Source organism: Salvelinus namaycush, chromosome 37 (assembly GCF_016432855.1).
Source record: "Salvelinus namaycush isolate Seneca chromosome 37, SaNama_1.0, whole genome shotgun sequence".
NCBI classification, from domain to species: Eukaryota; Metazoa; Chordata; class Actinopteri; order Salmoniformes; family Salmonidae; genus Salvelinus; species Salvelinus namaycush.
The window spans coordinates 11,673,865-11,701,499 of NC_052343.1; the positions used below are offsets into that span (position 1 = coordinate 11,673,865).

Sequence of the window (27,635 nt, forward strand, 5' to 3'; positions counted from 1 at the left end):
AACACCTATCTCCAGAGCGGTGGTCGCTCTCACAGACTGGTGTGAATAATGCATATGCAGCTATAGGGGGCCTCGACAGGGCCGTATTAAATATGTATAGTCACCATAGAAGTGCTGACACAACTTACCCACCAAAACATCCTCACACCCTGTACCCTACCCATAGTCAACCCCACCAAATTCTCAAGGAATATACTAGTATATATAATATATTATATCTCTCTTTGAAATTACAATTTTTATTATCCATCCTTCTGTCTTTTCTTCCACTTTTACTCCTTGTACACCCGTTCTTGCTTCCTCACCTATCTTCATTTCGCTCTCTCTCCCTGGCATTTCCCACCTCTCCCTCCCTCCTTCCCCCAGCCTCATCGTCAGATGGATTCTTCAGTCAGTCGACTGGAACTGGTGCGGCTCCCGGAGAAGCCTTGAGTGAGTGAAAGAGAGGGAGAGGGAAAGATAGAGGGGTGGAGGGGCTGCGCCGAACAGAGGTTGGGTCAGAGCGCTCCGTCGCTTCAGACAATCACAAGAGAGAGAGAGAGAGAGAGGGGAGGTTGATATGTGACAGGATGTGGTTTCCCTGAGCTTGCAGAACATAGCCGATGCATACTTTGAGCATGACCTAAACGCACGCGCTCAAAGTGTTTGCTGCGCACGGTTAGCTAGTGAGCCTCTAGCGAGGATAGAACAAGCCAGCGGAGCTACTGATCCCATCCAGATTTGAGTCTTCTCGCTGTCTTTTTTTCCTTTGACCGAAAGCCTCCGTTCGAGCTGTATCGGTAGGACCTGAGTGAAGAATCGCAGAGGATCTGAGAGTGGACTGTTGCGTTGTGCTGTTCTCCTGCCAGTAGAATGTGTGTGTTTGTTCGAGGAGCCTTTCCAGTGGCTTTCTCTTGATTTCAACAGTGAACTTTCCAACTCCTGTAGTCAACAGCTTCTGATCAGGTAACTCCCTCTTCTTTCTACTTTAACTTGCATGTGTTTACCACTTGTCCACATCCTTATTTGTCAAGGCTTGAGAAAATAAATATGTAGCCTATAGGAAAAGACACTGATAAAGACCGACTGTACAACTCTTTGGACAGAAGTCACAGACAACTTAGTGTTCTAGTTGTTTATAGCGTAACAACCGTTCAGAGGCAGATTAATGAGGACGCATGTATCAGTCAAGGGATGCCGCAAGCCACAAGTTTGGCTTGTGTGCAATGTCTTACAAGAAACTCCTGATCACCAACCCACACTCCTCCCATACACACATGTGTACACACACATAAACACACGCTCATGCTCAGAGCAGTAATCATGCAGATCAATGAGCTGGTTGGTTTGAAGTCACATGTGCAGCACCAGAGGGGTGAGAATGCCAAAAATGTCTACCTGGCTCCAATCACTGAACCCTGATGGTATTTCAAGATGTGCTTGACATACAGTATTTAACCTTAGCCTCTACTGCAGAGAGAGAGAGAGAGTGTGTGTGTGTTTGCCAGTGTGAGAGAAAGCAAGAGGGAGGGACAAAGTAGAGAGTTGAAGGGATAAGAGGTTGGGAGAAAGGAGAAGAGGGCATGAGAGAGGAATGCACACAGACAGGAAGAGTGAGAAGGAATGAGTGAGTGAGGAAGAGAGAGAGTTCTGTTTAAGTGAACTGTTAATCATTTCCAGCTGGTGGGGTGTGAGGGCTGGGCTGTTAACCCTTTATTGTTGCTGGGTCACGAGCTAGCACACACACACACACACACACACACACACAGAGCGAAATACTTTTTTACCAGGAACCCGCAAATTACTGCATCACAGACTAGCCACAACCCAAATATAACTGGCTAGCTCTGAATGGGAAAGTCATTGTGGTATATGCTCCATACTGTAGGCCTCATTTGAAACAGAGAATAATAGATGGGGCAAAAGGTGAAGCGAGGGAGCCGGAGCAGTAACAGTTTCATGATATAGTTACGTTGTCACATTGAATACTCGCCTGATATAATCAATAAGGCCTACATAGTAGAAACTCACTATTGTGTGTTTCATAAAGTTGTTCATGTTTACAGATTTTCTGAAAATTTACTTCAGTCATCCAGCTGCGTTGACGTTCAAACTTCCATTTGAATCCAGTTCCCATATGTTTGCTACCGGACCAGGGTGTAGAGATTTATCTGGTACTGAGTTGAATTTGAATTGAATTGGCTTGAATAGAATTGGAAAGTCTTGCTTGATTTAAACCTTAATTGATGTTCTACTCTCCACAGCATGTAGAGTGCAGACATTCACAGAGGGAAAAGGAAAACGTTGACCACTAGTCTACAAGTTTACTGCATTTTACAGTAAAGTACTTGAACCTAGTTCTGTCTTCCAATAAAACATAGTTTAAACAAGAACCAAAACGGAGAATTACTGAAATAATATTTGCATATTGAAAGATTCTACACACACAATCCCACACGTACTGTATTTATCCCTATGTGCCTCCCTACAAGTACTTACCCACTGTATTTTAGGCCTTTTGGGTAAACAGCTTAGCCTGGTTAATTTGTGAAAGATGACGGGTAATTCTTTGCACTTCTCCTGACAGCGATGACAGTCTAAGTGGATTATACTCTTGCATAAGCATCACATCTATATCCTTTGAAATGCTTGGGTACATGATCTGTGGCAAAGATTGTTCCTTTTTCTTTCTTTAGGGATGGGCTTTTGAAGAGACCAATGTATTCAAGCCTTTGGCATAGCCTTAAATGACTAAGAATGGATATTAAGAGAAGTCCCTTTGCTGTAAGGAAAACATGGTGGTATCTAGTATTCACTTGTTTTGTAGTGGCTAAGCGAGGAATAAAACTCCCCTTTGATACTGTATTTGTCAAAGGAAAATTGACTGGGTGGTCAAGAATTGCATCAGTATTGATCAAGTAATGTTCAAGGACTTGGCGATACTGTATCTGAAAAGCAAAACTTGGCTTCAGTTGGCTGTAATAAAAAATGGCCTGCCTCCAGCAAGTTCGCATGAAAACCAATGAGCCATTCCTTGAAATCTTTATCCCTATGTTTTGGAAAATAGAATATGACAAAATAATTAATGTTTCTATTATCAACGGGCTTTTCCTCTTTCACATGATTATTTTCCTTCTTGCCGTGTGCCATTCACTTTGGCCATGATCTGACTCATCCATTTGCTATGTTTATCCATGATAGATTTAGAAATGTGTTGAGTTCAGAGTATTGTATAAATCCCAGTGTGAATAGATCAGATTATACATACTTTATCAAGATAATGACTGTCAAACAAAGCAAATGCAAAATACAGAACTGAAAGTCAGAGACTGGGAGGAAATTAGAGAGAAGACCTTACAGGCAGTGAGAGAAAGAGAAGGGAGAGATGAGAGCTTAGCCCTTGGAGAGAGGAAAATAGATATTGGTGTCTATTATTCTCCTGAGAGAGGAAGTAGTTCTAAAGGGGCTGGTTCCCATGGCAATAGCTCCCTACAGTACATGTGTGTCTGGGTGCAGCATATGTAGCCGGCTGTGCCCAGGCCTTGAGATGATAGAGGGATGGCTTGGCTGGAACCAGAGAGAACCAACCACCGGGACAGCCAGGACACTCAGCCTTGAAGCACTGGAGAGGCTCAAGCAGACGCTTGTTTACTACGCTCTATTTTTACCAGCACTTATCTCCCCTCATCTTTCAGCAAGGCTCTTTCTTTATGTGTGTCATTATGTCTTGTCCTTGGAGATTTATATTGAATATAATAAACTGTGTCTATCTGTGGGTTTTCAAAAAAGCTATTCCAGTTTTCAGAGAAGGTATTTGGGAATGTGTTCTGGTCATTGTTTTCAAGCTATGTAATATTAGCACTGGTCTAATTGTTTTTGTTGTTGTAGTATGGTCACGAACACAACCTAAATCCCAGCCCAACTCTGTTTTTCCTCTGTTGGGCCCCTTGCTCCTATCCTCCTTGTCACTGTCCCGCCCAGGTGAGGAGCCAAGGAAGGAAGTGAGGGAGGAAGTCCAAACAGGGAATGGCCCTTCTCCGGGCCCCTGAGAGCACTCTCCCCCCTGAGTGGACAACACAACAGCCGCCAGGAAACTGCGCCTTGTGCACAACTGCTTTATTTGTCACATTGAAGAAGCGGGGTAATCGGAGTTAATGTGGTAGACACAGGCAGAAGTCAGGGGCAGAGATGGGGGAAATGTAAGAGATGGCCGTGTTTTAAAGAGCGACTGCCCCTGAAAAGCAACTTAAAAACAGCCTATGTGGCATCGATGGGAGTCAAACATTTATTCGATTGTGAAAATTTACTACAAAGTGTAAATAGGATCATTTTGGTCGTAAAGTCAGTCTCGTCCAAAACAGAGATTTGTGAGATGATAGGAAAACAATTGGTACGTCACGGAATGAAGGGTACTGTCAACTTCCTTTGGGTTGGATATATTTCAATCCTGCCCACAGCTGGCAGCACCCAAGTAATCATCATTTCGGGCCACAGCTGCATGTGATCTGATCGTAATGCCCACGGTCAATTTGGTTTGACGTTCGATATCCCTATGGGGCTAGTTAGGGACCAATAGTAAATTACCCAATTTACTGTACACGGGACAATATTTTTAAATGTCAATAGCACCAGATTTAAAAATGACTTAAAAACCTTAAACCAACTACAGATTTTAGAAATACAAAAATTGAAAGCATTTAATGAGAACTAAAATATGTGCAACATTAAAATATTGTTCCATTTGCATTGCGTAAGTTATTGACAGTCCCTAACTAGCCCCAGAGCTGTCCAATGTCAACTTTGCCACAGTCGCACACCAGCCGGCTGAAGCTAATTGGCGAAAGAAGTTAGATAGCACTAGCTAGCCTAGGCGACTTCAAGACAGAAGACCTGATTAGACTATTTCAAGTTATTTAGAAGGATGAGTGACTGTAACTGTGTAGTGTTTTGGCAGAGTGAATGTACATAAGCTTGCCACATGCGAACAAACACAGAAGAGACCCCCCCCCCCCAAGACAACTCTTGTTTGCCTTCACTGCATTTCTTAATGACCAAGCTGAAAAACAAGGCCAAATCAGGAAGTTCAGCCCCCTTTAAGTTTGGAGATGGCTAACTCTTCCTCTAATCCAGTGGGCACCAACCTTTTCTGAGTCAAGATCACTTTCTAAGTCAAAATGCAAGTCGAGATCTATCACTCAGATTTTTTTTTTAAGCATGACTTAAATAACGTAAGCCTATGCATCATTACCCAATTAAAACAGTTCTGTAGCATTGAGGTTTGTGTAATAAGCTATAAGCCCAATACATTGTCACTGCATATTGGCTATGCTTGAATTACCCTGCCAATGTTGTTCTTCTCAGACCATTTTGGAATGATATTTAAAATTAGGTATATGATCACACTGGTAGGAGATCATTGTATTACTTGTGAGGCACAGCAAAGTGAGCATGATCATTTGTTTATTTTCTAAAATATTTTTTTTTTTACTGGACAGATGGTCAGTCTGAGGGGAGGGAAGGAGCAGCGGTGATGCTGCCTCTCACCCGACTTATCGGCCTCTGCGCTCCATCCCTCCACTGAGAAAAGGAGACAGTCTTCCAGCTGATGGCGAAACTCAAGTCACACTGCATTATTTTTGCCTCATACGCCAATTCATGTTATTCCTATGACCAGAGAAAGTGAAATATTCCTGCGTATTAAAAATGACAAGACGCTAATAATAACAACACAAGCTTATTGGAACCCTTTTCTAACATTATACGCATTCATTGCAGCTGCAGTGCTGGTTGTAGCATGAGTGGAAGTATGGAGAACGTGCATTTGACAAAAGTGTTGAACAAAGTTTTGACAGTGCTGAATAAACATGAACTTACTCATAAAACAGCAGCTCTTTGCTGTATTTGTTGGTTTTGAAAGTTTTGAAATCTCAGAGTACCAACTTTGCTGCTTGTTCGAGGCTTCTTTTTACAGTCTATGGCTCGAGGAAACTGTGCAGACACGGTTATCTGAGCTATCTGATTGGTCAGCGATAGGCCTATAGGTGCACTTGATTTCTACCTTCAGACATCCCGGCACTAGGGCTGCTGAATCATTGTGTGCCTACTGGCAACGGCGCAAAACACATGTAGAAAATAGGAACACGAGGCTTTAGAGTTGGGTTTTTTACAGAAATGTTTGGTGATCAACTTAGAATCCGATCAACCGGTTGGTGACCACTGCTCTAATCCTTTCTTGTCCAAAGAGATCTTTTCATAACAAGTTGAGCTTTGTTCTCAAGATGTGTATCTTTATATGACACTTCCAAGAAGACAAATTATTTTATTATTAGATAGCATTATGGAAAGACAATGAATCATCACTCTTGTTATTTTGTTGCCCATATTTGGCAATATCCAGCCAAATACTTTTTTACAGAATCATCGTACATTATTAGCTCATGTATGATGTTTCCTCCCATGCAGATATAACATAAATCATGTGCTAAGCAACTGTGGAGAATTAGGTGGTTATGAGGGATGTTTAACTATTGAATTTCAAATGTATTAAGGATCCACATTAGCTGCTGTCTTGGCAGTTTTGGGGGAGTGTGCAATTGGCTTGCTGACTGCAGGAATGTCCACCAGAGCTGTTGCCAGATAATTGAATGTTCATTTCTCTTCCATAAGCCGCCTCAATGTCGTTTTATAGAATTTGGCAGTACGTCCAACCGGCCTCACAACCACAGACCATGTGTAACCACGCCAGCCCAGGACCTCCACATCCGGCTTCTTCGTATCAAATTTTATTTGTCACATGCGCTGAAGGTGTAGATCAGGGGTGGGAAACTCCAGGCCTCGGGGGCCTGATTGGTGTCACACTTTTTCTCCATCCCTAGCAAACACAGCTGATTAATCAAATTGCATTCTAAACTGAAGATCATGATTAGGTGATTATTGGAGTCAGGTGTGTTAGCTGGGCCTGGGGCAAAACTGTGACACAAATCAGGCCCTCGGGGACTGGACCCTGGTGTAGACCTTACTCTGCAATGTTTACTTACAAGCCCTTAACCAACAATGCATGGTCTGAGACCAGCCACCCGGACAGCTGATGAAACTGTTTGTTTGCATAACCAAATAATTTCTGCTCAAACTGTCAGAAACCGACTCAGGGAAGATCAACTGCGTGCACGTCTTCCTCACCAGGGTCTTGACCTGACTACAGGGGGCAACTCCTCACCATCGATAGCCACTGGCATGCTGGAGAAGTGTGCTCTTTGCAGATGAATCCCAGTTTCAACTGTACCGGGCAGTTGGGAGACAGCGTGTATGGCGTGGTGTCAGCCAGCGATGTTTGCTGATGTCAACGTTGTGATCAGAGTGTCCAATGATGGAGGTGGGGTTATGGTATGGGCAGGCATAAGCTACGGACAGTGAACACGATTGCATTTTATCGATGGCAATTTGAATGCACAGAGGTATTTTGACAAGATCCCGAGGCCCATTGTCGTGCCATATATCTGCCGCCATCACCCCAGTTCTTTCATGGCCTGCATACTCACCAGACATGTCACCGATTGAGCATGTTTGGGATGCTCTGGATCGACGTTTACCACAGCGTGTTCCAGTTCCAGACCACAATCAACAGCCTGATCAACTCTATGCCAAGGAGAAGCGCTGTATGAAACAAATGGTGGTCATACCATATAATGACTGGTTTTCTGATTTTCTGATCCATGCCGATCTTTTTTATTAAGGTATCTGTGACCAACAGATGCATATGTATTCCCAGTCATGTGAAATCCATAGCTTAGGGCCTAATTCATTTATTTCAGTTGACTGATTTCCTTACATGAACTGTAAAATCGTTGAAATTGTTGCAGGTTGCGTTTATATTTTGTTCAGTATATATCTGTCCTATAGAAGTACAACCGATCATTACTAATTCAGCAAAGAATCAATGCCTTTCTGTTTTTCTGACAATATCGAGCCTTTGTTTAGACTGTTGGTGTAACCCAAACTCCCTCGCTGTCAGTCTAAAAAGCAGAGGAGATTAACCAAAGCGGGCCCTTGGAGGCAGAGCTCAGACAGAGCGTGCTCAGAACATGCACCTCGACTCTGAGGAGAAGTTTGAGAGGGAAAACAGTCACTCTGAAAATCACAAACATCTCACACTTCCGCTGTCAACTCTAAAAATACCCCGGCCTCGCCTCACTCCCCCCCGTCGGTCTCCAGGAGTTATACAAATAAGAGCCCCTCCGTTTTTCTAAAATGTTCAGCCCATTGTTTTTCTCTCTTCTACTTTTGTTCATACTTCTGCCTCTCCTGTACACTACATCGCGGAGCCTCTCTCCGGAGTTCACTGGAACTTAAACAGAGCGGAGCACATCTGAGGTGAAAGAGAGAATATTAAAAACTATGGATATTTTACTGTAGTATTTGCCTATTTTCTTTGATGACAGAAAAATGTTGATGTCATTGAGCCGAGTTGCTTTAGAGTTCAGTCCTGGGGGGCGGTTTAGGAGAAATTGAACACTTTTAGGGAAATGGAAGATCTGTTTTTTTGTTTATTTTGGCTTTGAAATGTGTGCTCTTGATTTGAGAATTGAGGCATGAGCCCCAGTTTAAAGACACAGAGGAGAAATTACACAATTCCCAGAGATGACTCACCGAGCTCTATTTTAAACATTTAAAACCAATTTTAAAACCTCTTTGAAACATATTTACAAAAATAGAAAACATCAGATCCTGCAAGCATTCCTTGTATTCACTGGCGTACTACACGCCCTGCAGCCCCCGCAAGGCAGGTCATAAGCCATGACAAAATTGTTTAGAATGACAGGAAATAAGCTGTAAAACTGCTAAATTATCTGACTCATGGCAAAATGTGTAGAATAGCAGGACATTTGCTTAAAAAAATGCTAAATTCTCTCAGCCTCATTGCAAAATATGAGTATGAGATGGTCTATAAAACTGCAGTATGCCGCTGCTTGTATTGACTTGAAAGCCATTGCTTGTATTGTTATAAATTATACATTTTATGCACACTCATGAAATTGATCAAAAAGAGACATAAAGATTACAGATGATATGCACATTTCATTTCATAATACAAACACGGATATCTATGTAGGTGTTGTCATGAGAGCCACTGTCTTCCACAACACTTTTGAATCTCTGCCATCTCCCCCTTCTTGTCACTTCTATTCAACAGGGTCTAATTACAGTGGCCTCTCTCTCCAGACTCTACTTGCCATGCATTACCTAACTCGTCTCTCTAACGAACCATCTCCACCAGCCACCCATTTCCTCTTTTTCCCTTGATTGATTCTCACCTTTTCATTCTTCCTGCTCACCTCATTAACAGAACACCGATTCGCTCCCCCCCCACCCCCATCCTCCTATCTCCGCCACGGCCTCTTGGATTAGTACGCTGGCGGAGCCCGGAACGGCGTATAATTAGATGGGAACATAATAAAGTGCGTTCCTCATCAGCTGGGGGGCCGGTGCCCCCTGGACCACCATCCCACCCTCCCTGGTTTAATCAGCAGAGTACAATGGGATATTACCTGTGCCAGCCTGAGCCAATGGAGATACAGCACCGCTGTCACAAGCCATTTCGGTGACGCCCGGTGCACAGGCTCTTTAGAGGCCCTTTTCCATAGTCTTTCATGGTTGTCTCTGTTAATTTGTACCCCAGGGAAAGAGGGCTCCGGAACACATGAAAAATCAAGCTCATTTATGCCCTTTTTTATTTATTTATTTGGAGCCACTTATCCAGCATGTTTTTCTTTATAGGTTTTCCCTCTGAGACTCCCTTGGGGCCCCGTACGTGAGGGGTGTGTGTGTGTGTGTGTGTGTGTGTGTGTGTGTGTGTGTGTGTGTGTGTGTGTGTGTGTGTGTGTGTGTGTGTGTGTGTGTGTGTGTGTGTGTGTGTGTGTGTGTGTGTGTGTGTGTGTGTGTGTGTATGATCGAGAGATTAATCCATCTCTCCCTAAATTGGACATGTTTTATGCTTTGGGGACTGGTGTCCAGTTTCACACACACACACGGGTGTCAGGTAGCCTAGCAGTTAGAGCATTGGGCTAGTAACCGAAAGGTTGCTAGTTTAAATCTGAGCCAACAAGGTGATGGCAGACCCTGGCCATGACACCACTCTTCGAGGGTGTCTCAGTGGGAGTTAGGATATGCAAAAAAACACATTTCCAATTCACACATGTATTAATTAACACTTGTACATGTGTGAAATAGGACAAATATAAGAACCCACATTATTATTATTATTGTTATTATTATACACACACACACACATTCTTACAGAACCTCATTCTGCCCCATCTACTCCCTATGTAGGGTCCATACACACTCTGGGGAGATGGGCTGTGGACTGAGGAAGCTGAAGCCATCAGAGGAGAGCAGTCCAGGGAAGATCTACTCCACCCTGAAGAGACCACAGGTGGAGACCAAGGTGGGCGTAGCCTACACATACCAATACGTTGACTTCCTCGTAGGGAAAGACGGTAAGACATGCAACTTTTCAGAGAATTCAGTTGTTATTTCTAAGCCATTTCAAAATGTATTTGTTACAGTAAGAATATTACATTTATAATGTTCTCCAACTCTCTTTTTACACACCAAAGATATCCTTAACCATCATATTATTAGGGGTGGCAGGTAGCCTAGTGGTTAGAGCATTGGGCCAGTAACCGAAAGATTGCTATATCGATTCCCCGAGCTGACAAGCTAAAAATCTGTCGTTTTGCCCCTGAACAAGGCAGTTAACCCACTGTTCCTAGGCCGTCATTGTAAATAAGAATTTGTTCTTAACTGACTTGCCTACTTAAATAAAGGTTAAATAAAAAATATATATTCTTCAAGTTCAGTACCAGACATAAAACTAACAAACACAACAGGTACTCCAACCACAGAACACGTTCTCCACCTCTCACATTGTTAGATTGAAATACATTCCTCCACCATAATAGACTCCCTCTCCCACCTCCTCACACACCCCCAGCCCACAGAGGCCTTTCTTGTTGCAATTTGAGGTGTTTATGAGATGCAAGGTGGGTGTTGCTTCCTGAGACCTGCTCTGCTCATGGCTCAGGGGCGGGACCCATGGAAGCTGGGGATAAATATAGCCATCTTCTATAAATATAGCCATCACTTTATTTCCCTTCAAGAGAAGTTACAATTCAAACAGTGTGAATGGTGGTGGGCTGGTGGGAGATGCAGTCCTCTGGAGCTGGGAGATGTAGTGTGCTGTGCGTCGGCTGTGACAGTCTGTTAGACTCCATTAGCGAGTCACTTTGACGGGGAGAGAATGGGTACTAAGATACAGATAGGGTGTCTGGGGCTGTATGCGTGCGTCTCTTTCTCTGTCTCTCCCGCGCTCTCGCTCTCTGTGTCTGTCTGTCTCTCTCACTCTTTCTCAGTTCTCTGCCTCGCTCTTTCTTTAAAGCTGTGCCTGTTTATGTCTCCTAGGACTATATTGAGTCTGTGTGGTGTTTGGGACCGTCTGAAAATCCTTACATTATCGAAACAGTTTTCCAGGGTAACTGTTGGGGGATAACTTACTGTATGTAATTCTATTGTACCAGGCATGTGACTAGGCTACAGGTAGTTCCACAGTTCTTGCCACTGTTAGTGCTGTTTCCTAGAAAATACACAACATTTAATATGATCACAGAAGTGCACTATACGTACTCATGGCTGTATATACTACCTAGCCTGTTTATTCCTATTTGTAATGTAAATGTGGCCTCTATCCAGGTTCATACTTTCTTGTTCTAAAAAGTGTTTTGGTTTCAGCAACAGGCTCTAACAAAACACTTTCAACTAATCAAATCGTTTAGATAACTATGAGAATTGAGGACAAAATTAGGACATTAGGAAGATTACAAATGTTCTTGTTTATTTGTTTCCAATCATGTCCATAGCTCAATGTATCTCTAAAACAGGCACCATATAGCACTGCTAGTTACTTTTTTTCACATATGCCATTTGGTACCCTGGTTTGGTGTCCTGGAGGATTTTGTGAGAATTCTACAGAATACGTTTTGCTTACACAAGACCTGAAAATAACAGTTTCAAGGTGCGGTTAGCGAGATGCACATTTTACATGACGTTAGTGAGCTAGCTTGTTTACAACGGGCAAAAATGTTCCACACAACTCACGCTGCCGTGTCACAATATCTGGTACTCTGGTTCTGGGTCTTGGACCCTTTTCTCACACAGGTCCAGGATCTTTTGGGTTTCACACATGCTTTATAGCGCGGACCAGGGTACCAAATGCTCCAGAATCAGGATAATAAGGGGATATGTGAAAGCGTCCCTTAGATAAATGACCAAATGATAGGGGGTCATGTTGAACCACATAAAGACCGGACCAAAATATGAAGAGCAATGTGTCATGAGCTTTTAATAAACTGCCACTGTAAATACCAGGCAGCCTTAGCTAGCAAGCTATATCTCCATGTTTATTGTCAGTTTATTGCACACATTCACCAAAATGGCCATGCTGCTACCTTTCATTTACCTCAGAAAATGGCTTTGAAACAGAGGCAAGAATTATTTGATATTAACACCATGACCCCATAGGGAAAGGATAAAGTGAGTGCTGTGCTAACCGGTGTGGAAAGAAGCCATCTCACCCTACATACAGAGAAAAGGTCTTGGAGTGATTGGCACGTATTTTATTTCCAAAACTATGATTTCAAATATTTAAAATGTCAAGAGGATGAAAAATTGAAAACACACTTATGTTAGTCTCCAGTAGACAGCATATAGCTACAGAGATTTTGTCCTTGAAATCAAATCCAGCTGACAGACACACAGGCACGCACGCACACACCATTTGATTTCATCTTGGCTCCAGACACATTATTTATATGCAAAACCCCCAGAGCCTGAAGTCCTCTTGTTAATATAAGCTTTTCTCACCGCTCCGTGTGACTGACGTGTAGAAGCAGCGGCGTTCCGCCTGTGCTCTGATCGGAAGCAGAAATATGGAGCACGGAAATGAGAGGTCAGTGGAATTTTAGAACACCGTAGTGTGTTCTGAGTGGAGAGTAGCCCCTGGATGCGGGGAGCCAGAATTTATCCTAGTTCACCACTCCGAGAGGGAGAATTGAACCGCGGTTGGTTCTCGGGGAACGACATTGAAGTGAATTCACGGTCATCAGGTTTTACATTAGATTTCCATTATATTCTCACTGCATGGGTGAGGTGTTTGCATGGCTCGATTCCATTCAACATATTGTTTATAATGTAGAAACAGAAAAGACACGCTTAGGGTAGAAGTTGACACCAACCACAGATCTAGGATCCGATGACTTTATACCCCCTAACCGTAACATTAGAGGTATGACAAATGAATGAGCCTGTAGGCCTAATGATTATGGGTATTTTCTATTCCAAGACATGCACATGTAGGATGCACATCTGCCTTAAAGTGTGAATGTAGATGATAGCGATGGTTGGATTAGCATACTCAATCAATGAACCACAGATGGCTTTGGGTAGCAGACAGCTCCTACTAAGTTAAATCTCGGTAACCAAATACACTGAGTGTACGAAACATGAAGAACACCTTCCTAATATTGAGTTGCAGCCCGCTTGTGTCCTCAGAATAGGCTCAATTCGTCGGGGCATGGACTCTACAAGGCATCGAAAGTTTTCCACAGGGATGCTGGCCCATGTTGATGCAAATGCTTCCCACAGTTGTGTCAAGCTGGCTGGATATCCTTTGGTGGTGGACCATTCTTGATACACACAGGAAACTGTTGAGCATGAAAAACCCAGCAGCATTCCAGTTCTTGACGCAAACCGGTGCGCCTGCCACCTACTGCCATAGCCCGTTCATAGGCACTTAAATATTTTGTCCCAATCTCTGAATGGCATACATACACAATCCATGTCTCAGTTGTCTCAAGGCTTTAAAATCCCTATTTAACCTATCACCTCCCCTTCATCTACACTGATTGAAGTGGATTTAACAAATTACAAGGGATCATAGCATTCACCTGGTCAGTCTATGTCATGGAAAGAGCAGGTGTTCATAATGTTTTGTACACTCAGTGTATGTCATACACTGTAAGTTTAACTATTCTGTAAATACTTCACATGTAAATACCCTTTGAGGTTTCTCGATACAGGAGGCATACGTTTACAGGTGTCCATACAGCTACAGATGATCGCTACTATGCTACTATGTAGTGCTGAATGTTCCTTACTATTGCTTTGGACAACTCAAGCAGTTGAATACCAGCCTATTGTTTTTCAAATAAAATGTGTTAGAGCAGCATTAAAAAGTCTGACATTGTAAAACTCAGCAGGTTCCTAATCATTAGGCTTCAAACAAGAGCAACTGCTGACAACGTTTTCATCAACAGGAAATGCAGATTTCTGTACATTTCCTTCCTCTCCCCCTCTCACTCTCTACGTCCTATATCTGAGCCTATGTCTGAGGCAATATGTTTGAGATTAGCCTTGATTCTACAGGAGGAAATTCTTCTAATTCTGCAAATACTGTTTCCTGTGTCTAAGGGTCTGTCTTCTGTGGTGAACGGAACCTCATTTGCTATGTGAAATATGTGTACATACAATTATGTTCCTTCTCCTTCGTGGAGTCAAATAATCTGTTCATGATTTGGTTTTACTGGTAGCCCAGATATAAACCTGTCTTATTTAGCTTTCAGGAGAGTTCTCTTTCTCTCTCTAGAGGTGTGTGGGGATTTCTGAGTGTGGGATCTGTGTGCATTATGTGTTTGTGTGTATGTATATATACTGTAAGAGTGTGTGTGTGTTTGAGTGCCTGTTTTTACCAACCCCGTTTTCTATCCTAGCGTCCTTCCTCTTCCCGCTACTCTGATACACAATACCTCCTATACGCTCCCTCACAACTTTATTGGGTGTTATTGTCCTGTTGCTCTGATCCAATATGACAGTATTGATTGTGTTAAAATGCAATCTAGGCATAGCTAGCAGAGGAGTAAACAAGTTAAATTTAACCAAACACCTCTGCCCCAGCCTTCACACAACCCAAATGAGGAACAAAGATATTTGTCTGCTGTAAAAAGAGGATAAATTGTTTCCTCTCTTGGCTATTCTTGGACTTTATAAAAAAGGCATTGGGTTGTTGCTCACCGTTCACAGGAAGTGTCCTCATTCTGGAGAATCTTGACCTCACTTCCTGAAAGCTAGGTTTGAACATTTCTGTTTTCAAAGAAAGTCTTGGTTGAAGGTCCATCTCAAGGTTCATGAGACATTGGTTTTCTGTGAAAGCTTTCAATTGGAATGACAAGATACAGAATGTACTGAGAGTGTATGCATGTGCACACTTTAATGACAGAGCTGAACATGTACAGTTGTTTTTCATTCATCTTCGTTCTCATTCAGTTAGTGGGATTCCAGTTGTCATTCAACAAATGTTGCTTAATAATTGACATGCACAGCTCGAGACTGCCATGCTACTTACTGCTTATCCTACAGCCATTCTCTCCCATTAACCACTAATGTAGAGCTTCAGACACTCTGTAGCTGTTTGAACTCCTCTGAGCTGGCGTGTTATGAATAGTCTGACTTTTCAAAAGCATATTTGAAGTTATCTCATTAGATCGATGCAGATATGGGGGGGGGGGGTTCTCTTCAGATTTCTGCTGTGAGAACCAACACAAGACTCCACTGAGGAATTATCAAACCTCAAATAAACCTGAAGGACTCACCATCAATAACGGAATAGAGTAGCCTACCCACTAATGACTTATCCTCAGCGATCGACATACTAGGGAAAATGTTTGCTAAACGGGGTTCATTCGACTCCGTTGGGCTATCTGGGTTCTCTGAAAACCACACAGAAGAAAAGTATCGTATTGACAAAATGTCTTGTCTAAATAGTCATGTCAAGGTTTGAGCCCAACTCACCAACACACACTGGTTGTGTGTGCTTTCTCCGAGAGCCTGTCTCTCATCCTGTGTAAACTTTCAATCGTACGTAGCACCAGTCGTCTGTATCTGTTATCTTGAATAATATATTTAAATGTTTTTCAGTCATTCTCCTGCATTTTACTTTTTTCATAACTCATGGGAACACGGGTCTTGTCCTTCAAGAATTCAGTACATTGCTTGTGAAGTATGTAGGTATCACAGCGTCAATTATATATAATAATCCTATATGTCTATAGCAATCTATTCTGGTAATTTACAAACAAAAGATGGGGGTTTCCGCAGGCACTGTAGGCAGTTAATTATAATAAAGATCATAGACACATTCTGTAATTATTGCAGATCTGTCTCATATTTCACTCATACGTCTGAGTTGGTAGCGAGGTCCCAGGCATTGTTTCCATGGGTTCAATCATTATAGTGCCGGGTGTGGTTTCCATGACGATCTACCACCTGTTGTCTGGTGGAGCTCCCATCTGCTGGGAGACTGAGGTGTGAGTACAAGGCTTTCTGCAATGGGAGTTAATGACTACTGAAGAGGGTGTGGATGATACAGTATCTGTTTATTCATTTAGGAGAGCATCTCTTGATGTATCGTACTGGCGCCTTCAGACTCAGTCTGGGGAATTGGCCTGGGGCGGCAACCGAAACGTTGCAAGAACGCTGTCGTTCTGCCCCTGAACAAGGCAGTTAACCCACTGTTTCTAGGCCGTCATTGAAAATACGAATTTGTTCTTAACTGACTTGCCTAGTTAAATAAAGGTTAAATAAAAATATGCCTCCCTAACTTATGTTACGGCTAATGCATCTCTATGGAAAATATGACGAAGAGTAGAGTTATTTATTAATGCTATGTAAGAGAATGAGATGATTCACACCGTGTATGCAGGTGCAGACACATGTTTTACAGTACCGGCTGCACATAGAAGTGGATCATCCACTCTATACAGCTGTGACACTTAGTGCCTTCTAGAAGTATTCACACCCCTTGACTTTTTCCACGGTTTGTGTTATAGCCGGAATTTAAAATGGACTCAATTGAGATTGTGTGTCACTGGCTTACACACAACACCCCATAATTTCATAGTGGAATTATGTTTTTAGACATTTTCACAAATTATTTAAATATGAAAAGCTGAAACGTCTTGAGTCAATTAGTATTCAACCCCTTTGTCATGGCAAGCCTAAATAAGTTCAGGAGTAAAATTAGCTTAATGAGTCACATAATAACTTGCATGGACTCCACTCTGTGTGCAATAATAGTGTTTAACATGCTTTTTGAATGCCTGAATACTTCATTTCTGTACCCCACACATTCAATTATTTGTAAGGTCCCTCAGTTGAGCAGTGAATTTCAAAAACAGATTAAACCACAAAGACCAGTAGGTTTTCCAATGCCTCGCAAAGAAAGGCACCTATTGGTAGATGGGTAAAAAAAAAAAAGAAGCAGAAGTTGAATAGTGTATCAATACACCCAGTCACTAAGATACAAGCGTCCTTCCTAACTCAGTTGCTGGAGAGGAAGGAAACCGCTCAGGGATTTCACCATGAGGCCAATGGTAACTTTAAAACAGTTAGAGTTTTAATGGCTGTGGTAGGAGAAAACTGAGGATGGATCAACAACATTGTAGTTACTCCACAATACTAACCTAAATTACAGAGTGTAAAGAAGGAAGCCTGTACAGAATATTCCAAAACATTCATCCTGTTTGGAATAAGACACTAAAGTAAAACTGAATAAAATGTGGCAATTTCTGAATACAAATCGTTATGTTTGGGGCAAATCCAACAAAACACATCATCGAGTACCACTGTTCATATTTTCAAGCATGGTGGTAGCTGCATCATATTATGGGTATGCTTGTCGTCGGCAATGACTCGGGAGTTTTTTAGGATAAAAAGAAACTGTAGGAAAACCTGGTTTAGTCTGCTTTCCAACAGACACTGGGGGAGACATTCACCTTTCAGCAGGACAATAACCTTAAACATAAGCCAAATATACACTGGACTAGCTTACCAAGTTACAGGCTTGAAAGTATATGGCAAGCCTTGAAAATGTCTGTCTATTAATGATCATTCAACAACTTGACAGCTTGAAGACATTTTTAAAGAATAATGTGAAAATATTGTACAATCTAGGTGTGCAAAGCTCTTTAGAATTACCCAGAAAGACTCACAGCTGTAATTGCTGCCAAAGGGGATTCTAACATGTATTGACTCAGGGATGTATACTTATGTAAATTAGATTTCTGTATTTCATTTTCTGTACATTTGCAAGCATTTCTGAAAACATGTTTTACTTTATCATTATGGGGTGTATGTAGGTGGGGGAGAAAAAAATACATGTAATCCATTTTGAATTCAGGCTGTAACACAACAAAATGTGGAATAATTCAAGAGGTATGAATACTTTCTGAAGGCACTGTATGTGGTCTCTCAAGAGGCCTGCGCTTAGCTGAAAAACATGTAACACCTCATTGATAGTTTTAGGCTGCCACATTTCTATCATCGGACATATTCAAGTTCACAGCCTTTTAGATGGGGCTTGTACTGAGCCCTGAGGTATACCAGTAGTGTAACGGAACTCTAATTCCTCCTCCTCCTCGGACGAGGAGAGGAGAGAGGGATCGGAAGACCAATTTGCAGCGAGGTATGATGACATAAATGATTTATTTACAAGACGAAACTAAACACACGAAGAACACTTGATAATTACAAAACAACAAACGAACGTAGACTGACCTAAAACATGTGAACTTACATATAACGAAGAACGCACGAAACAGGTACAGACTACAAACCAACGCTACAGTCCCGTGTGGCACGAACATACATACAGACACAGGAGACAACCACCCACAAACAAACAGTGAGAACAACCTACCTTAATATGACTCTCAATCAGAGGAAACGTCAAACACCTGCCTCTGATTGAGAGCCATACCAGGCAACCCAAAACCAACATAGAAACAGAAAACATAGACTGCCCACCCAAAACTCACGCCCTGACCAATAAACACATACAAAACAAGAGAAAACAGGTCAGGAACGTGACATAACCCCCCCCTTAAGGTGCGAACGCCGGGCGCACCAGCACAAAGTCTAGGGGAGGGTCTGGGTGGGCATCTGACCACGGTGGTGGCTCAGGCTCCGGACGCTGTCCCCACACCACCATAGTCACTCCCCGCTTCTGTATCCCCCTCCCAATGACCACCCTCCAACTAAACCCACCTAAATGAAGGGGCAGCACCGGGATAAGGGCCAGCACCGGGATAAGGGGCAGCTCCGGGCTGAGGGACGGCAGCTCCGGGCTGAGGGACGGCAGCTCCGGGCTGAGGGACGGCAGCTCCGGGCTGAGGGACGGCAGCTCCGGGCTGAGGGACTCTGGCAGGTCCTGGCTGGACGGCTCTGGCAGGTCCTGGCTGGACGGCTCTGGCAGGTCCTGGCTGGACGGCTCTGGCAGGTCCTGGCTGGACGGCTCTGGCAGGTCCTGGCTGGACGGCTCTGGCAGGTCCTGGCTGGACGGCTCTGGCTGGTCCTGGCTGGACGGCTCTGGCTGGTCCTGGCTGGACGGCTCTGGCTGGTCCTGGCTGGACGACGGCTCAGTCCAGACGAGCAGTTCATGCGGCGTTGGGCAGACGGGCAGTTCAGGCGCCGCTGGGCAGACTGGCAGACCTGTAGGGAGGAGACGGAGAGACAGCCTGGTGCGTGGTATAGGCACTGGCTGCGCTGGAGAGGAGGAAAGCTCTGACAGCGCTGGACAGGTGGGAGCAGCTGGAGAGAGAACCCGGAGAGACAGCCTGGTGCGGGGGGCTGCCACCGGAGGACTGGTACTTGGAGGTGGCACCGGGTATACCGGACCGTGAAGGAGGACACGTGCTCTTGAGCACCGAGCCTGCCCAACCCTACCAGGTTGAATGGTGCCCGTAGCCCTGCCAGTGCGGCGAGGTGGAATAGCCCGCACTGGGCTATGCTGGCGAACCGGGGACACCATCTGTAAGGCTGGTGCCATGTATGCCGGCCCGAGGAGACAGATGCGTTGGGCCGGCTTCATGACATCCGGCTCGATGCCCAACTTAGCCCTACCAGTGCGGCGAGGTGGAATAGCCCGCACTGGGCTAAGCACGCGTACTGGGGACACCGTGCGCTTTACCGCATAACACGGTGTCTGACCAGTACGACGCCCTCTCACTCCACGGTAAGCACGGGGAGTTGGCTCAGGTATCCTACCCGGCTTTGCCACACTCCTCGTGTGCCCCCCCCCCAAGAAATTTTTGGGTCTGACTCTCGGGCTCCCAACCGCGTCGCCGCGCTGCCTCCTCATACCAGCGCCTCTCTGCCTTCGCTGCCTCCAGCTCCGCCTTGGGACGGCGATATTCCCCTGGCTGAGCCCAGGGTCCTTTGCCGTCCAGGATCTCCTCCCATGTCCATGAATCCTGGGATCTCTGCGGTTGCTGTCGCTGCCCTTCTCCCCGCTGCTTGATCCTGGTAATTTGGTGGGTGGTTCTGTAACGGAACTCTAATTCCTCCTCCTCCTCGGATGAGGAGAGGAGAGAGGGATCGGAAGACCAATTTGCAGCGAGGTATGATGACATAAATGATTTATTTACAAGACGAAACTAAACACACGAAGAACACTTGATAATTACAAAACAACAAACGAACGTAGACTGACCTAAAACATGTGAACTTACATATAACGAAGAACGCACGAAACAGGTACAGACTACAAACCAACGCTACAGTCCCGTGTGGCACGAACATACATACAGACACAGGAGACAACCACCCACAAACAAACAGTGAGAACAACCTACCTTAATATGACTCTCAATCAGAGGAAACGTCAAACACCTGCCTCTGATTGAGAGCCATACCAGGCAACCCAAAACCAACATAGAAACAGAAAACATAGACTGCCCACCCAAAACTCACGCCCTGACCAATAAACACATACAAAACAAGAGAAAACAGGTCAGGAACGTGACAAGTAGATTCAATACTACTGTACTGAGGTGTTCTACTCCATTGGGTTATTATTTCAAACATTTTTGAACCTTTTATTTAACTAGGCATATTGAGGTATTGAGTTGTGGTGGTGGTTCTCCGTACCCTGTGTACTCTTCCGTAATAATTATGGAGGCACGAAGGGCACTACGTGAGATGTTGAAACTGGTGATCCCAGAGGAATGCCTAGGGCTGTTTGCATGTCATTATCAATGTGGGTACCCCCTTCCACCCACGTACAGTACAGAAACACAGACACACACACAACCTCTGTCACCAACAGATACCCAGACAGACCTACCATACAGCATTTACAGTATCTCTCTCAAACAGTGCAATCTTTCATGACGTGAAAAGATATGATCCCCATAGTCATAGTGGTGGTGATTTATACATACAGTACAAACCCAGATGGTAGGCATTATAGATGAACCCTCTCTAAGACAGATTCCCAATGTTTTCCTAAAAAGTAATAGTCTCACAGCTGGAGCTGTGGTCGTTGGTATCCCTCCCCAAAACATTCTCATACATTATATAAACCAAGAACAGAAGCAAAGAAGATTATGGACTTGAGAGTAAACAGAAATGCATTTGATGCCAGGAACCTGTAAATAAGGAATGGAAATCTAGCCTTGTTGAAGGGGTCTAATCCTTATGTTAACCACAAGCTACTTTGTCAAATTCTAATCTCCATATTTTCCGATTATAATTTTGGATCTTACAATCAATTTGCATCGAACACTTCTCATATTCAAGTGTGGCTTCTTTCAATGGAACCCTAATGTCAGAAAATGTTATGGAAATGGACTCCAACCTAAAGGGAGGAAGGAGAAACTCATGTACTGTTGTGGTGCCAGACTTGGGTTCAAATAGTATTTGAGATCTTGAGTGTTTACTTGTTCCTGCCCGGAGTGCCAGGTGGGCAGGTTTTTCACTTTTGGGATTTTTTTTCGATTGGTTCAATTGCACCAGGCAACCTCTGTCAAACACAGCTAAAGTATTTGAAAGATTCAGAATGCTATTTGAACCCAGGTCTGCTGTGGTGCACCACTGAATGTCGTCAATGGATTCATATGGGCATTGATGAACGCCTGCTCATTTAACACTGCTTGTCTCTCAAGAGCTGCCCGTCTCCGAGCAACAGGGCTGTCAACGGATCTACTTTCTCAGAAACCTCGCTTCGGAGACTTCCTGTTAAGCAAATCTGATGGAGGGAGAGACTTAATTCCAGAGAGCCCTTTTTTCCTATTTATAAACCTTTTTACTAGCTGCACAAATTACAGGTCGTTTTCCCTGCATCAAGTCGCCGAGCGCCTTTTCATTTAGCCGTCGTAACGTAGTGTTTAGACATTTTAAAGAGGGAGCTTTTGATGAACTCTTTGTGCTTTTCCACTCTTTTATAGGCTTATGTGTGGTTGTGCTGAGATTGAAAGTAGCAGGGGATGCATATGTACATGGTGATCTAAAGTAGCAGGGGATGCATATGTACATGGTGATCTAAAGATGGACGCTTAAATGCACTGTCTAGACTTAAAAGTACAATTAATTGAGCATTTTAGCAGTCCTTGGAGACTCACTGTCTAGTCAAACGACACACTAAACCTAAGCTCCTCATCGATTATGCCTGCTTCAGACAGGTCCAGTCTCTTGATGACCGCCTACTCTTCTCATGATGCAGTCTGTTACGGTGCCACCGTGTAAGCTGTCATAAGACTGACATAACCTGTAACAACATCTAGCAGGCTAGCAGTGACTCTTCCTCCTTCTGGAACATGACCCCTGGCAGTAGTTCAGTTTTACATTATTAGAATGTGTCATCTGTATCTGAGAAGGGATCAGGAGCAGCTTGTCTCCCACTTCGCCGGAGCACAAGGTGTGAATGCCTGTGTGTGCGCGTGTGAACGAGCGAGCGTACGTGTGTGCGTGTCTGTCTCTTTGTGTGTGTTTGAGAGATTGTGTGCTTACCTTGGTTGGTGTGCCTAAGTCTTAGAGAGTGTGCATTTTTGCTTACCTCTGAGCGAGTGGCGGCCAATGCACGGCACCAGCAGGCCTCGCACAATGACTCATTAGTTAGGTAATTAAGGCACAAGGCTGTGCCCCCGGGGCTCCACAGTGCAGCACTGTGAGCTAGGACTACTAATGATACTGCTAGTCCCAGAGAAGAAAGGGATGGAGGGAAAGTATGGTCCATAGGTTCTGCTCTCAACACAGGAGGGTGGTGGGGGGGGAGAAATGGGGAGAGGTGCGGACAGGGGACCTGACCTATGAAAGCTAATGGGGCAGGGCAGGGCCTGGAGAGGGCAGATGGGTCCAGAGGTTGTGCTCAGTGGAAAGAAGGGTTTAGGGAGACAGAGTAGACCCCATAGGTATTCCCACAATACACAACCATGTACTCCCGTTAGTGGAGTAGAGAAATAGTGAAGGGGTGGCGGCTATTGTCATTTTGAGCACAGTGCTACATTAGTCATTGTCATTTGGATGACATATTGTAGGATTTCAGGATATTATACTCTACAGTATGCATCTTGTTTTGTCATGCAAAACACCACTTCCATACCCTGAACTCAAAGCAGCTAACTTTTTCAGGTGAACGACACTATAATCTTCAAGTTGTCTGAATATGATATTGTCCATAAGCAAAATGAGTTCTTAGTGTGGTAGGAAAATAAACAGCGCTTTAATATGATGAGGGGAAATGATGCTGAACAGCCGATCGCAAGAAGAATGTTTTCTCTTTTCCCTGAGTACTAATAGCTCATTTATTCCGGGTCTATTTTTTTCCCCACTCAAGGTTCATGCAAATCGTATTGAACCATGTCCCCCAGCGGAAGAGTACCGAGTGTCGCTTGAGCCCACACGCTCAAATCTCTCAGCTTATTCATTTCTTATTTACTCATTTATTTTTTTACATATTGACTGATGGAAGTGTAACAGCCGAGCTCAACGGTGCTTACATGGAACTGATGGTAGAGGGCGAATGACACATCTAACACAATCAATTCAAACTAAAGCTGGAGAGACTTCAAACTAGCTGCACTTCGTTTCATTTGACCTGTTTTCTATTGATAGTTCTTTGTATATAGCCATAAAAATTATGCTGATTCATGATTTTTGACTGGGTGAGAAAAGCGGCCTTCCTGTCTGTCTCATCCCGACTCCCGACACGTTCATTACTATGGGACAGCTGGAGATCGAATTTGAATATTGAAACAATGTTGCAAATGTTGGAGAGGTTTATACAAATCTCCACTGTTGAAATCTAAATGTTAGTCTAAAAGAAATGTGAGATAATGTCTAGATGTTTTTTATAGTGGAGATCAGGTTTATAAATTGCCTGGCTGGGCTGATGAGACTGCAGATTGCGCAGTCAGATGGAACAGAGTAAATGGGCATTTTAACATCATAGATTTAGTCTTTGGTAACTTGTGGATAGACATCGGCTGGAATGTGGTTTTAACCAATCAGGATTAGACCCACCGTTGTATAATATGTTACATTTACAGTGCCATCAAAAAGTTATTCATACCACTTGACGTATTCCACATTTTGTTGCGTTACAACCTGAATTCAAAATGGATTAAATATTTATCTACACACAATACCCCAATAATGACAAAGCAAATTTTTTTTTGCAAATGTATTGATGATGAAATTCAGAAATATCTAATTTACATAAGTATTCACACCCCAGAGTCCATACATGTTAGAATCACTTTTGGCAGTGATTACAGCTGTGAGGCTTCTGGGTAGGTCTCTAAGAGCTTTGCACACCTGGATTGTACAATATTTGCACATAATAATAAAAACAAATTCTAGACAGCTATTTTGGTATCACTTTACTTGACACCTAGCGTCATAACACATTATGACACGGTCATAACAGCTGACAACTTGTCATAACCTCACACAATATAGTCATAACACTGTCATGACATATTAAGACCTGTTGTGACATATATTGCATTATTTTATGGCTGGTTATGACACCTACATAAGTGTCAAAACACACAAAACCTACCACACAAGGCAAAATATTCCATTACACCATTGCCTACATGTCAACAGTATTTTTATATAATAATAATAATTGATGTCAGATATGCACCTACCCCAATAGTATGTTGCTGATAACTGGGATGAATGCAGGGGCAGATTTCAGGAGCAGGACAAGACAACCTCTTTTTGACTGATGACTGATGATTATGATGACACTTTCATAAAGTGTATTTTCTTAGTCCAACTAAAGTGACACAGGATGGTCATACTACTTCTTGATAGTGAAATAAAGTGTTAAAACATTACTTTAAAATATTCATTACAACAACAAAGGATGTAAGAAACAACCTTTCAAACAAAGGAAACTTCTTGGCAGGGAAAAAATACATTTGAATTTATGTGGGTTTTGAAACTCTTATGTAGGTGTCATAACCAGCCATAAAATAACGCAATATACTGTATGTCACACCAGGTGTAAATATATGGGTCATGACAGTGTTACTACAATGTTGTTGATCCATCCTCAGTTTTCTTCTATCACAGCCATTAAACTCTGTAACTGTTTTAGTCACCATTGGCTTCATTGTGAAATCCCTGAGCGGTTTCCTTCCTCTCCGGCAACTGAGTTAGGAAGGACGCCTGTATCTTTGTAGTGTCTGGGTGTATTGATACACCATCCAAAGTGTAATTAATAACTTCACCATGCTCAAAGGGATATTCAATGTCTGCTTCTTCTTTGTTTTTACCCATCTACCAATATACGCCCTGTATGCCAAGCTTTGGAAAACCTCCCTGGTCTTTGTGGTTGAATCTGTTTTTGAAATGCACCGCTCGACTGAGGGACCTTACAGATAATTCCACTTTGACGTTATGGGGTATTGTGTGTGGGCCAGTAACACAAAATCTAAATTTAATTCATTTAAAATTCAGGCTGTAAGACAACAAAATGTGAAAAAGTCTAGGGGTGTGGATGCCCAGGTGAAATATACAGCCCAGGTGAAATATACAGCGCATTCGGAAAGTATTCGGACCCCTTTTCCACATTTTGTTACGTTATAGCCTTATTCTAAAATTGATTAATTCAATTTTTCCTCATCAGTTTACACACAATACATCATAATGACAAAGCAAAGACAGGTTTTTAGAAATTTTTGCAAATTGATAAATAGAAAACACTGAAATATCACATTTACACAAGTACTCAGACCCTTTACTCAGTACTTTGTTGAAACACCTCTGGCAGTGATTACAGCCTCGAGTCTTCTTGGGTATGATGCAACAAGTTTGGCACACCTGTATTTGGCGAGTTTCTCCCATTCTTCTCAAGCTCTGTCAGGTTGGATGGGGAGTGTCGCTGCACAGCTATTTTCAGGTCTCCCCAGAGATGTTCGATCGGGTTCAAGTAAAATAAAATAAAATTGTATTTTTCACATGCGCCGAATACAACCGGTACAGACCTTTACCGTGAAATGCTTACCAAGCCATGAGGTTGAAGGAATTGTTCGTAGAGCTCTGGCTAGGCCACTCAAGGACATTCAGAGACTTGTCCCGAAGCCACTCCTGCGTTGTCTTGGCTGTGTGCTGAGGGTTGTTGTCCTGTTGGAAAGTGAATCCTTGCCCCAGTCTGAGGTCCAGAGTGCTCTGGAGCAGGTTTTCATCAAGGATCTATCTGTACATTGCTCCGTTCATCTTTCCCTCGATCATGACTAGTCTCTGCCGCTGAAAAACATCCCCACAGCATGATGCTGCCACCACCATGCTTCACCGTAGGAATGGTGCCACGTTCCTCCAGACATGATGCTTGGCATTCAGGCCATAGAGTTCAATCTTGGTTTCATCAGACCAGAGAATCTTGTTTCTCATGGTCTGAGAGTCCTTTAGGTGCCTTTTGGCAAACTCCAAGTGCGCTGTCATGTCCCTTTTACTGAGGAGTGGCTTCCGTCTGGCCACTCTACCATAAAGGCCTGATTGGTGGAATGCCGCAGAGATGGTTGGAAGGTTCTCCCATCTCCACAGAGGAACTCTGGAGCTCTGTCATAGTGGCCTATGGGTTCTTGGTCACCTCCCTGACCTAGGCCCTTCTCCCCCGATTGCTCATTTTGGCTGGGCGGCCAGCTCTAGGACGAGTCTTGGTGGTTCCAAACTTCTTTAATTTAAGAATGATGGATGCCATTTGGGGACCATCAATGCTGCAGAAATGTTTTGCTAACCTTCCCCAGATCTGTGCCTCGACACAATCCTGTCTCGGAGCTCTACGGACAATTCCTTCAACCTCATGGCAATTTTCGTGATATCCAATCGCTAGTAATTACTATCTTGTCTCATCGCTACAACTCCCGTACGGGCTCGGGAGAGACGAAGGTCGAAAGCCATGCGTCCTCCGAAGCACAACCCAACCAAGCCGCACTGCTTCTTTAACACAGCGCGCCTCTATTTTGTGTAGATTGATGAGGATTTTTATTTAATTTAATACATTTTAGAATAAGTCAAGGGGTCTGAATACTTTCTGAAAGCACTGTATATCACTATAATGTGTTGTGTAAGATGATTGAGAAGTATTTGAAACTTGTTTGGATCATCATGTTCTGGAGGATGACTCTCACACACAAGAAAATGCATTCATGTGGTCAATGTCAGGCAGTTGCCATGTAAAGAAGAACAACTAAACAAATTACTTTTTTTAAATAGTATCCAACAGTTAAACTTATTTTCACCTAATATGGCCTGTGTGT

At 43.4% G+C, this 27,635-nt stretch overlaps 1 protein-coding gene across 1 annotated transcript in view; it reads left to right on the forward strand.

Annotated features, from left to right (window-relative positions):
- Nucleotides 1-601: 601 nt before the first annotated feature.
- Nucleotides 602-27,635, forward strand: part of LOC120031417 (raftlin-like) — a 64,707-nt gene continuing 37,673 nt past the window's right edge. The window contains exons 1-2 of the mRNA XM_038977156.1: nucleotides 602-945; nucleotides 10,309-10,475. Coding sequence (XP_038833084.1) covers nucleotides 10,331-10,475 — 145 coding nt within the window. The 5' untranslated portion in view covers nucleotides 602-945; nucleotides 10,309-10,330. The remainder of the gene's footprint in view (nucleotides 946-10,308; nucleotides 10,476-27,635) is intronic.